Here is a 13,061-nt window from a genome sequence, read left to right as displayed (position 1 = left end):
TGGTTGGAGTCCCGCACGGCCGTACTGTTTTCAAAATATGACAGTGAGTGCAGGGAGAAGATTTCCCACCCACTGTCACAGAGAGCGGTTGGATGTTGAGCATGTTACACCCTAAATACAGGTGTAACCTGTTCAGAAAGGTGAACATAGTCCTTTAAGCTATTCTAACTTGATAGTGTAGTGTGAATGAAAAAAACTATATTTTCTTTGGCTTGTGGTTGGTTGTTTTCTGTAACTTTTTTCTTATTATGTTTGCATTTATTTTTTTTTTTTCTCTTTCCTAGAATTCATCACCTGCCCCTGGTTTCACATCGACCTGGATGCCCACGATATCTCAGATCCACGGGACTGTTCCTGCTGCTATTTCCCCATCTCTTGTACTCCCCAACTTTCCCACAGGAGGAATTCAATCATACCCCTGCCAGTTCAATGCAATCGGCAGCGCTGGCTACTCAGTACAGTGGCCCAATCAGACACCAGGCCTTCCTGCACAGCATCTTGCTGCATTCCAACCTGGAATTGGGATGCAAGCATTTCCCTCTGCTACAGCCCAGAAAGCTGCTACAATACCATCATCCCCCAAATGAATCCCACAAAAGACTTTGGACTGTTCTCGGGGATTCATACCACCATGCACCCATGCGCTCTTGGTTTAGTGGTTTTTAGCCTACCTGATTGAGGAATGGCTGTGAAGCAGAGGGGGGTATGCTGTAATTTTCTCCTCTGTCTTGGGGATATTTTCTTTTCTTTTCTTTTTTTTTTTTTTTTTTTTTTTTTTCCAGTAAGTGCTGTGTTGTGTGAATTGGATTTATAAGTAGCCAGTCTGCTACGTCGTCTAGTCACTCTACAATGTTGTTCACTTTTTACATTTGTTGTGGATGAAAAAAAATTCCTGGTGCCATACTGGTTTATGAATGTTTTCCAGCCTAAAACAGAAGCTGCAGCCAATCCAGTTATTGGGTGAAATGTTAAGGGGGATAATTCATGTGACTGCGTTCTCCAAACAGCACCCCGGCCTTTTGTACAGGGTTGCATACAGCACAACCGTATCTTGTCTTTTTACTGGAAAATTTCATTATGGCTTCACAGTCTTTTTATTCCTGTGTTTTGGTAATTGGTGCAAAAAAGGTTTCCCCAGACACCTATTTTGTGTTCTTCGTCATTTTGTAAGATAGAAAGTTTGCTGATGGTACACTATTATGCCTTTTTTTTTTCCACAAAGAGAACATGACTCTATTGTGAACTGTTCTAAAGCAGTGATATTTTTTCACCAGCTAAAAGAAAAATGTGAATGGTTTATGCTGTTGTACGACTTTGTTAGTGGCCTCTTCCACATTGGTTCACAAAACTGGCTGTTAGATGCTTTTTTTTTTTTTTTTTCTCCATTGCCTTTTCACCAGTGACTTGGGTTTGCTGCCCCTGAAAATGGGGGCTGTTTTGATTTGATCAGCTCTTTGTAAGGCCTTGCTTTGTTGTACAATTTTTATGACTTCTCCAGCTTGCATGTGCTACCCCCCCCCCCCCCCCCCCCAGTACCTGTAAAACAAAGAGGCCTTTTAGTTTCTGTCTTTAGCACAACTGCTGCTTCTGCTTTGCCTGCAGACTTCTTGCTGTGCCTTTTTGGGGGATATTTTTGCCATCTCTGAATAAATAACCTGTCAGATTGTCTCTTTCTGTGCTTAGACACAGTGCATGGGCTAAGGCAAATTTTCTTTAGCTTATTGTAGTTTTTTTTTTTTTTGTTTTTTTTTTTTTTTATACTTGAATTTTTTTATTTTTATTTTTCTTCCCTATGTTGACCCTTTTCTGCTTGTATTCTTTTAAATGAGGGCTATTGTCAATACACAAACAACTATATTGCACAGAATGTCAACTCTTATGAAACCTGTCCTTTTAAATTATAATGTGTTTTTTTTTTTTTAAAGCGACTCTCACGCTAAAATATCTGTCCAATAGATGGCTGCCTGCAAAGAAGACATAGGATGTTCAACTCACCTGGTGCCAACCAGCTACAAAACCTTAAAGTAGAATTCCATCCTTAATCTAACTAGTCTTAAAGATGTCCTCTTCTCCCTCCTAACACCTATGCTGACCCACTTGTGTAAAAAAGATGTACATACTTAACTTTTCTCAGTCTGGTACGGGCACATGATCACCTGTGTCAGCCAACAGAGACCATAAGGGAGAGGAGAGCACACGCTCAACAGTGACTGGGAGCAGTGACTTCACCTATAGGCTCCCATATCCCAGCTGTTCCTTGTGCTCCCTTCTCTTTCCTGCGGCTGCCACTGGCTGAGACACGGGAGCTGGATCACGTGACTGGACGGGAACAGGCTGGAAATATTTAAGTATATACATCTTTTTTACACAGGTTAGTTAGCATAGTTGTTAGGAATGGGTGAGGGACATTAAGACTGGTTAGGTTTAGGCTGAAATTTCACTTTAAGAATTGGACACTTCCTGGAGTGTCAGATTCCTGTTCCCCCATTGCCCATAACAGTAGTGATTTAGGGGCCAGTGGATTGAACCACCGAGTGCAGCTGGGGACTAGGAAATGATCAGACCTTCAATGTTTTGAATGTTCCTGGGTAGCTGGTGGTTTTTATTCACTACTGCAGAGATTAGGTAGTTGAAGAGATGAGTATTTCTTCTCCTCTTTGCAGGGAGCCCTTTAAGGTACAGATTTAGATTTGCAACAGAATCACTTTAAAGCAAACCTGTCTGGTTAGAAATGCATCTGCCGTTGCTGTTTTTTTTTTTTTTTTTTTTTTCCTGGGATTCAAGCTGTGGGATTGTCAAATTGATTCACTACCTGGAAAAGGAATTCAGCTAGTGGAGCGTTGGGCCACCACACATTATAAACACTTGTTTCCAGCTCAGCATCTTACCAAGTTGTGAAACAAGGGGAAAAGATTGTAGCCACCATTGCTTGTACCTTGACAAAAAAAAAAAAAATCGGCAATTACAGCTGCCATATTTCTATCTCTAAACCTCCCCCTGGTTCCTTGTAAGGATTGTATCAGATGAGTGTTATTCGTGCCTGGGATTTTTCCAGATTGAAAATTGCATTCACGGGCCATCTCTGATTGGAAGTTAGTGGAAACATTCTTGGCCCTTCTGACATGCATTGTGTGCGTGATCAAAATCTCTCTGGATCACAGGCATGAAAATCCCAGAGGACCTTGGCCTAATTTAATGTGGTAGCAAGAACAGTTTTGAACAGAGATTTACTCAAGATAGAGGGCCTCCATTCCCACGAACGAATCCGTGTTTCTGACCTTCTGTAGTAGAACAGGTGCTTTCCTGCTACCATTCTAAGCAATACCAATACATTTTCTATATTTTGTTTAGGTGGACTACATCTGTCCAGATATGAGGGCTCTTAGGAGCGCCAATGCACCTGGATGATTAAAAAAAAAAAATCTGGTATATTTATGGTATCTTAGACAAACAAAGCAGGGAGCACTTTGTTCTTGCTAATCAGAAAAGAAACAGAGGTCCACTTTGGAGTAAAGTGGAAATTCCCTTTAAACTATATTCTCCATGCATATAGATGTGTGAATGTCATCCTGATTTCTTGTTTCACCTCCTGGAAGAATCCAACTGGTGGAGTGTTTAGATATACATATAAACATTTGTCCTAAGTCAGCAATTTACCAAGTTGTGAACCACGGAAAAAGATGGCAGCCCCTAAAGTTTGCACCTTTTAAGAACAAGTTGGAAATTTTAGCTGCCATATTTCTGCCCTGCTCAGTTCTTGTAAGGTCCCTTTCACATGGGTGACATTCGGTACATTTTGCAGGGGATCTGTGAACGGATTCCCCGCTGAATTGAAACGGAACAAATTTCACTTTTGAGATATCCATGTCTATTAAAAAACTGGAGCTTTCCGAACCCGTGCTAGATCTTTGGGGAGTCGGATGTAAACAGACTTGCATCTGTTTACATCAGACTACCTCTGATCCATCCTGTTTAGAGCTCGAAAAATGGAAAGGGACACATCTTTTCCCTTTTGGCCTGTTGGGGGGTACTTGAGGACAGGGTTGAGAACCACTGCTTTAGCCTTCTGATACACTTGCATGGAGCTTCTGATCAGGTCCCCTGGAAAAACAGACCTGATCAGGCCACCTGTTGTGAAAGGGGCCCTAAGAGTTGTGTCAGCTGAGTGCTTTTCATGCCTGGAATGTTTTCCTAATTAAAATTTGCACAATTTCTAAACGGACCAACTCTGGATGGAAGTCTGTGAAAAAATTCTTATCCCTTTAGACTTTGGAACACTGGGCGATTTACTAAAACCGGTGCAGCTGTACATAATATTCAATCGGCTTCTAGCTTCAGCTTGTTCAATTAAGCTTTGACAATAAAACCTGAAAGCTGATTGGATCGTTTTAGTAAATCCCCCCCCCCACAAAGGTTTATATACACAGAAATAATATCTGAGCAATAATTTCAGTGTTGCCATCTTCCAGATTTGTTTCTTTTAAGGAGATCAAAGCCTCTTTTTCTTTGGCCGTTCTCAGGTTTCTAAATGTGAAGTGATGGATATTGACTTTTCATAAAGCTTAGGGCAGATAGGCTACACGTCACTTTTTTTTCAAATGTGAAAGCAAGCTCGTAAAGGTTAGTGCTGGCTGTATAATATATATATATTTTGTTTAATTTTTTTTGTATTAGTATAATGTATCACTTCAATTATTTTGCTGTAATGGTTTCATCTCCCCCCCGTATGGGTTTGCTTTTAATAATTTTATTTTAAATCTACCTCGTCTTGTGGTGCCCATCCTAGACATAAAAAGTGAACATTGACGTGGTTTCATCCATTAGAAGAGGGTTTTCTCTTTACCTTCTGCCTTTCTCTAGACTCTTCCTCTGGCTGATTTGCTAGAACGTACTCTGCCATGACATTTTCCACACTATCTCCCGTGGCCTTTACTAAAACCACGAGACGACTGCCACGCAAGAAAATCCTCATAATAGGGATAGATTATTTCACACTGCTTCCAGAAACTACAGCATTAACAGAAGGTTTTTTTTTTTTTTTCATTGCACGGCGTTTCACATCGTACAATATCGGTTACCCTGGTAAATTGGAACTTAACCATATTCTGAATTGTTTATTTTATTTTGTGTTGACTTGTTCTAAATATTTTTTTATGTATGTTAACTGTCCTGGGGGCTACTTTTTTTATATAAAATTGGGATAGGTGCAAAAGATTACACTGCGTTTTGTTCTTGGTTAATGTTTTCTTTGAAGAACGTCGGGTTCAACTGGAAGGACAATCCCAAATATCTTTTGAGTGCATCATTTTTCCCAGAATATGGGATTCTTTTAGAAAGAAATTTCCCAAAAACAAAGGAAATAACTTGTTTGGTGATTTATTGTGCTACCTTTTTAGGCTACATGCACACGGGTGGTTTGGCTCGTCAACGTTCAATTTTGGCATTTTAAGGCTAAGTTTGAGAGGCTCAAGTGCAGCGCCAAGCCCTGTTACCAGCAGCCTGTCAATCTATGACTGGCTGAAATACGAAGCTGCTGGACGCTATACCCAGTAACACTTACATTTAGGATCATATGCACTCAGGGACATCTTTCCCAAATGCAGGAATCCTGCGTTCAAGGCATATGTCCCTGAACGTGAGTCCCGCTCGGTACCGCATCCTGCCATTTATGTATAAGTCACAGGCTGGTGACTTTTTTGCACCCGGGCACCTAAAAACACCAGGGTTTGACCCTGACATACCCAACTGCCACAAGTGTTGACAGAAAAGCACCCCAATTCACACAGCTTCTTTTGTCTTGCTTGAATTCGGGGCAAATGTTTTTTTTTAGAGCACATGCAGTCCCTCCTGCATTGCAGCACGATACTGCATGTGTTTTATATTGGTCCCAATGTAGTGTTATAATCTTGATATCAAGAATGTTTGAGAAGAAGGGTGTGGGAGGTAGGTACAAGATCACCTTTGGTGTCGGGAATTTCTATCTCCCTCAAAAAGGCCGTTATTGGTAATTCTACCTGCTACCGATTCAGTTGACTATTTTCCGTTGATATATATTTTTAATTTAATGCTGTTTTCTTTTGTTTTCAGTGTTAGATACGTGTTTCAGATGGGAATAACAATATGGTGTAAGCAAGCAGTTTGCAGCCATAAAACTGTCAGGGTGGGCACAGAGGGAATACCCTTGTTTTCTTTACCTTCCCTCTTTTGAGGTGTCATGCCAAGCTCCTTTCAACTTTTTGTGTTGTGTCCTTAACTTGAAACTCAGTCTGGCACTTAAAGAAGAAATAGTTGTCAAAGTCCAGGCATGATGCTTTCTAAATGTGAATTTGCCATGTTGAACTATGTGGTTAGTGAATGTTAAGGGGCCCAAACACGTGCCATGTAAATGGAAGATGTAGGTGTTTCGAGGATTTGTTCACCCAGCTTCAAATTTATCCTGCCGAAAAGTTTTAGTCTCTGGAATCCGGTGAAAGCACACACTTACCATTGGTTGGTCAGGGCCTGGTCCCTTTTTGTTTGTTCCTCTTGAGATACTGTTTCACCAAATATTGTAACAAATTAGTGCGATTTGGGTTTCTGTACCATGGAAATGGTTTTTGGATGGATCATTATTGTAATAAGTCAAAAATACAGCTGGATGGAAAATGGCATAATAGTGATTTTATTTTTTTTTTTTTTGAAACGGCAAACTAAATCACAGCTGGGAGCCCTTACATTTTTGAACTGCACTGTACACCTTTTTTAAAAGGCTCTCACCCAAACTGTCAAACCATCCAATGGCTGGTGTCATAACTGATCACATGTGCAGCACCATGGCAGTTGAAGATTAAACAGAGGCAAAGATGGCAGCTTCCTTGGCTGAAAATGATAGAAAGGTTTACTTCCACTTTAAAAAAATTGTATATTTTTTTTTTCTTAGACTGACTATACACACACATTAGTTTTAAGGTTGAACGAAAAAATTCTGAAAGATTCCTCCATGCACATTTTATGGATGGATGAATATCCCCCTATGGCTGTTGTATTCTAACAGCTGAAGCCGGCAGCTGTTTCAATCAAAGGATTTCGGGCAGGAGTGGGGTGACCAGGACAACCCAAAGCCAAATTTGGCTCGTTGATCCAGTACCAGCCGAAATTCGATCAGTGTATACCAACGTTAACTTATTTTTTTTATTCTCAGTTAACGCATTCCAGCCTAACACCGTCATCCCTTGCGGTTCTGGATTAGCAATTAAGTGACCACTGTGATTCACTGTCTCGGGAGACATTCCCACCATGTACTGAGGGCTAGTAGGGGCTGAGAGCTGTCTTTAACAGCTCGTCTCTATGCTGAGGACGCGCATTGAGTGCACTCAGCACAGAAGCAGACTTCCAAGTGACGTGTAAGTGCAGCCTGTGAGTGTTAAAAGCCACCCTTTTTGCAGCCACACACGTGCTACATTGGCAGGAACAGTTTAACATACCCACCACCCACCTGCCCAGCTAATCCAGTACTGATCTGCTGTAATCCACCACTCTACTGTTGCACACCAATCCCTGAGCCGCCATCCTTTTCTGAAATCATTGCGGCTGTTTTTTTTTTTTTTTTTTTTTTTGTTCTTGCAGCTGGCCCTCTGATGTGGCGCCAGGTCCTTTTTTCCACCAGCCGCTGTGAGGAAGCAGATGCCTCCTGGGATATGTGAAGTCTATCTCAGGAGGCATCAGGAGCAGGAAACTTGTCATTTCTGTTTACTGTTGTGAAGGTTGAACTTTGGTCAAAATAGCTCCAGTGTTATCCATTTACACTTATCGTGCTTGGGTCCCTTGTACAACTTATACCTAGCATGCTTTGAAGATGGAGAATGAGAACCGAATTGTAAACATCACCATAAAGTGGAGGGGGGGGGGTATTTATGGAAAGTGAAGAACTTCATTTAAACTAACCTCTGAAAAGATTCACATGACAACCCGCAAAAAATAAACCACTCCAATGCCCAATAAAAAAATAAAATAAAACCAAATAGATCCACCTCAAAATGTTACAATGACGATCAAATTAAAACAGGAATGTGGCTCTGCCCAAAATGTAAGCTTGGCAAGCAATGCAGCTGATTGCTTTGGGCATTGTGGTGGTACACTTGATCCTGTATATTTTGGAACGTTCCCCTAGAAAAGGGGTGGCTGTGTTGATCAAGGGCTTGTTCACATGGCCAATAAGGACTGGACAGCGGCAAGACTCAATGTATGGCTTACAGGTGGATGTAATCCGCTATGGATAGGAATGACAGGTACTGCAGCGGTTTGCGAATTCTCATGTGACCGCGCATCCACCGTTAGGAAAAATGTATCAGCCATACTCCACTCTTGGCTCCTCTTGCGATTTTAATTTGTTTCAACGGGATGGATGCATACAGCAATGTCTTCACCTGGGAACCAACCTTCCTTCACCACTCCTGGCTTGCTCTTAAAAGGGGAAGTCATTGTGTGCAAGCCAGGAGTGGTAAAATGCGTCAAGGAAGGTTGGTTCCCAGGTGAAGACAAGAGTGGAGTGCAGCTGATACATTTTTTTTTTTCCCCCCCCCCTAATTCTGAAGGGGGGAGTGGAGACGGCTACACTGGCTGGCACTTAGATTGTCCACGTTCAGGAGGGTCAAGTCTTGAGCAGAGCTGTGGATTTGGGTAATTTTCCACACATTCAGTGGTTTCATGCAACTAAGGTCAGATGAATGACCCCAGATGCATGCTGCCTACAGCAAGGTCGCTCATCTGTTCCTAGCTGCATGTAACTGTTGGATGTGCGAATACTTTGAACAGTCGAGGACAGCTGCAGGCCCGTCATTGATTATTACCGCCTTCCTGTCCATGGTTGATGGCAATTCACCTGTCAGTCGTTTGTTGATTCATGCCGCTGTCTGGGTGAATGAGCCCTTAAATGGTTATAAAAATGTGTAACACATTTTGAAGGGGATCTGCTTGGTTTTCTTTTTTATTTATTTTTTTTATTTTTTTTTTAGGCAGTAGGCTGGTTGTTTTTTGTGGTGTGTCATCTGAATCTCTTGTTCCTGTTGCATCCTTCCCCTGTAGATAAAAGCCTACATACTTGAAAAGCCATGCAGAATTATTCTCCTATTTCGTTATAAATACTGAATAGATACTGTAACTTTGTTTGCAGCGTCCCCCATCCTTAAGCACAGAAAATATTGCAGCAACCGAAGCTGAGGTTGTTCATTTTTGGGGTTTTCCATGTAGCTTGTTTGCTGCTCTAGCAGCTCAGAATATTGTATAGCAGCAAAATCTGCTGACTGTATATTTTTTATTTATTTTTTAACTGTACTGTGAGGCTTTACTATGCTGGTAATTGATGTTGGGTGGCTGCTACAGACCTGGTAATATTCAAGTTAGCATTACTGATCCCTGCTAACATTTTTTTTTATTTGGCAGTTGTTTCTTAAAGTGTTCTAAGGTGAATGTTGCATCGTGGAATGTAATCTTAAATATGTCATTCTCTCGTCTTGCTAGTGAAGCCATGTGAGCAAAAAAAAAAAAAAACCCCACACATTGCGGTCAGGTTTTGCCGTATTCCAATCAGCCTCTATCAGTGGTTTGAGTTGATCAGAACAGTTGTTTTTGCTTTGGTGTTTGCAAAGTGAGCTGTGCTATACTGTCTTTGTGTGGTATGAAGACTTTGTATTATATATATGAGGATGCGATAACAGCAAGAGGAATGCCATGTACCATGAAGGGTGTAACTTTGGTTTTTGTGACACTCCTCACATTTTTATACTTTGCCATACGAGCTTTATCAGTAGTTCTGATGAGTTGAATCATCTTGTTTGTTAGCAAAGTTTTTTTTTCCTGTACCAGCAGAACTAAGCTTTATTTTTAACATGCAATGGTCTAGGGGTAATGTTGACCTTTTTGTCTTGAAGTATACATGTAGGATAGTGAACAAGTTGGCCATAAACAGGACAGTTGTTGACTGATGCATCTAAGATTTTGGATACTGCTTACTGTAATGTTTTAGTTTATAAGGGGGGGGGGGGGGTTAATTACAAATGACTGCTGTGGAGCAAAACAACTCTGTAGCTTTAGTGGAATGTGGGTGTTAGGCTGGCCGTACATTTAGATTTCTCTCATTCAGCCCCACAGGCTAAATGAGAGAAATCTATAGATTCTAACATCCAAGCATCAATCTCCCTTCCTGGCTATCATGTTCTGATAGCTGGCAGAATACTCTTAACAGTTTAATAAAAGGCTGCGCCGCTCAAGGTTCCATATATGATTCTCTGGTCCTTCACCGTAACAGTTGCTGGTTTCAAAGAGATTGTCCCACTCGGTTTGCATGGCAAGGTAGGGAACGAAAACTGCACTCAGCAAATGTCAAACTGCTGAGTTTTTATTCAATAGACCAGGCTTCTAACATAAGCCAAAGCAATATTCCCAATACACGCTTTCCTGGGAATGGCTGAAGAGTAAGTGGGTACTGTAGTATCCACCGGCTGGGAATTGGAGTGTCTCAAATCAAGGAATATGTCACCAGCACACCAACAAACTCCATTAAAAAAGGGTTTATTAAAGAATCACATCATAGCAGAATATAGCGATGTTTCGGAGCCATGTAGGACTTATGCATGATGAAGTGGTCCTGCGTGGCTCCGAAACATTGCTATCTTCTGCTGTGATATGATCGTTCAGTAAAGTGCTGGATCCTTTTTAATGGAGTTCCTTGATGTTTTGGTGACCTATTCCGTGACCAAGTTCCTTCTGACACATTTTCACCCCAACTGGCCATATTTGTAGAGGTTACCTCTACGAAAAGCCCATTCAGGGTGAAACATGTCAGAGTGTCATGGCTTAGGATGAGGACCATGTTAGAAGTCTGGTCTAGTGAATAAACTCAATGGTTTGACATTTGCTGAGTTTGGTTTCATTTTCTACCTTGCCATACTTTTTACCGTGGCTGAAGACACCATTCAGCCGTCAATTTTCCAACTAGCTCCTTTCATTTTCAGATCGAAGGAGATCAGGCAGAGTTGCTGTGAATGGCCACCCATGGCTTGAAACTTGGGTGGTTGACCAGGAATTGGCTAGAACTTGATCCAGCTTTAATTGCTTCCCCCCGGGTGCCCCAGATTTCTACTGTAAATATAAGCAACTATGGGCATGTTACGGCGTCTTCTGTGACTTTTTTTTTTTCATAACTACAACACACTTTTACCTCTTGCTACTAGTCCGATAATGGAGATTTATTCCAGGAGATCTGTCTACTCCCTGCTATGGACCTTTGTTAGGAGTCCTGCTCAGTAGTGGTGAACATTGCTCACAGCTGATGTGACAAGTCAAAGACGACATGACCTAGATGCCTATACCAGCTGGAGGTGTCTGGTGCCAGACTTGGTCGAATGTATTCCCCAGCCTGACCCTGAAATTGTTTTAATAGCGGCAGTTATAAGAATCTGACACAGTCCTCTCTATAGGTGTTTACCTTCTGTAAGACATCTGCCAAGGAGATAAGAAGGCGTTCATCTTGGTCTCTGTGTGCTCTGAGATCCTCTGAGGAAGGAGCAAAGAGTATGGTTGGCCAAAGATTTACCTGTGTATGGCCAGCATGGGCACCTAATTGTGAAGGCAAGATACAGTTTCATTGCTGAACATTATTCTCAATAGGGTTTTCTTTTCACAGTGAACACATTTGTTTCTTTTCCTTCTATGTGATTTTTTTGTTTTGTTTTTTTTTTTATTATTATAAAGGTGCAGCTGTCCATGTAGTGAAAAGATGCTGGTTGTGAATTATAACGGCTGATTTAGAACGAAGTTATTGTACACAATTTTGTTCCTGTCATTTCCAAACTGTGAATATTTTTTTTTTTTTCCCACTCTCCAGGGATTTGTTCAGAATGTCTGCCTCCCCCTTTTCATTCCCCTTCATTCCTTTACTGCTGGAAACCAAATAGCAGTGAACATTGCAATGTTTAAAGGGCCGGAGCTAAAACTGCATTTCAGTTCTGTAGAAATGGCCGCTCTGGCTCTCTCTCTCTCTCTCTCTCTCTCTCTTTTTCTCTCTCTCTCCCCCCCTTTTCCTTGCCTTTTTTGTATTATTTCTTACAAATCTGAACAGATCCCTGCTTTAAAATCTACCAGTGGTTTGTGTTTTATACATAATATATATATTCTTATTACAAGTACTGTGTTTATTTTTGAAAGTTTGTCTTTTACTGCAATATACTTATGTTTAGAGACGCAGCATGCACTTTTTTGGGGTATTTTAGAATACTAACATTCCATCACTGGAATTGTAATACTTGTTTAACTACAGGAGGGTCTTGTAAAGTTTGCATTTAAAAAAAAATTCATTAAACAGTCATTATTAAATTGTTGTGGTTATATTGTCTTTCTTAAAGTGTAAAACTTCACTCTCTCAATCAACATTATTATTTTTAATGCTTATGCTGCCAGCATTAGTAAATAGATAGGAAAGTGTATCATATTTACTTGTTTTAAACCGTTTTTGGTTTTTTTTTTTACATTTCTTCAGTTACTTTCTAGTTTCCAGGCATAGGCAAGTGATGTCATACATTCCAGGAGGGGAAGAGTTTCTTGGCTAAACACACCCTCATGCATGTCTGAGCGAAGGACAGATGGATTCCAGGAAGTAAATTCTACATAAAACTGCCCTTACTCAAGATGGCTGCGGCTATAAATGTTAAGCGGTGTTTTTCAAAGTGCTTTCTCAGCAAAATAAAGCATTAAGACATGAATGGGATGGGTGAGTTTGCTTTGAATATTAAAAACAAATTAAATATTGTTGGTTTGTGGTGCTCAGATGCAGTGTAGTTTAGTTTGTAGTATGTGATAAAGCAGGTCCATACACCAATCTTAAATTTTATTTATTTATTTTTTTTACCACTGCCCGCCGTAGAGTAAAATGATGGTGGACGGGATGCACTCTCGTTCTGGCATGTTGTCATATGACGGCGCTCCAGAACTTCCACGCTCACGGCCACGGCGCGACCTCGGGGAAAAAAGAGCCAATGTTGTGGCTCTTTACCCATGTGATCGGCTGTGTCTAATCACAGCCGGTC

At 41.0% G+C, this 13,061-nt stretch overlaps 1 protein-coding gene across 1 annotated transcript in view; it reads left to right on the top strand.

Moving 5' to 3' along the window:
• Positions 1 to 12,351, top strand: part of WNK3 (WNK lysine deficient protein kinase 3) — a 207,774-nt gene extending 195,423 nt beyond the window's left edge. The window contains exon 24 of the mRNA XM_073600174.1: positions 285 to 12,351. Within this exon, the coding sequence (XP_073456275.1) occupies positions 285 to 587 (303 nt within the window). The 3' untranslated portion in view covers positions 588 to 12,351. The remainder of the gene's footprint in view (positions 1 to 284) is intronic.
• Positions 12,352 to 13,061: the final 710 nt, after the last annotated feature.

This window comes from Aquarana catesbeiana, linkage group LG09 (assembly GCF_042186555.1).
Source record: "Aquarana catesbeiana isolate 2022-GZ linkage group LG09, ASM4218655v1, whole genome shotgun sequence".
Taxonomy (NCBI): domain Eukaryota; kingdom Metazoa; phylum Chordata; class Amphibia; order Anura; family Ranidae; genus Aquarana; species Aquarana catesbeiana.
Note: the sequence above shows the minus strand (reverse complement) of the source record. Positions and strands in the feature narration are given on the sequence as shown.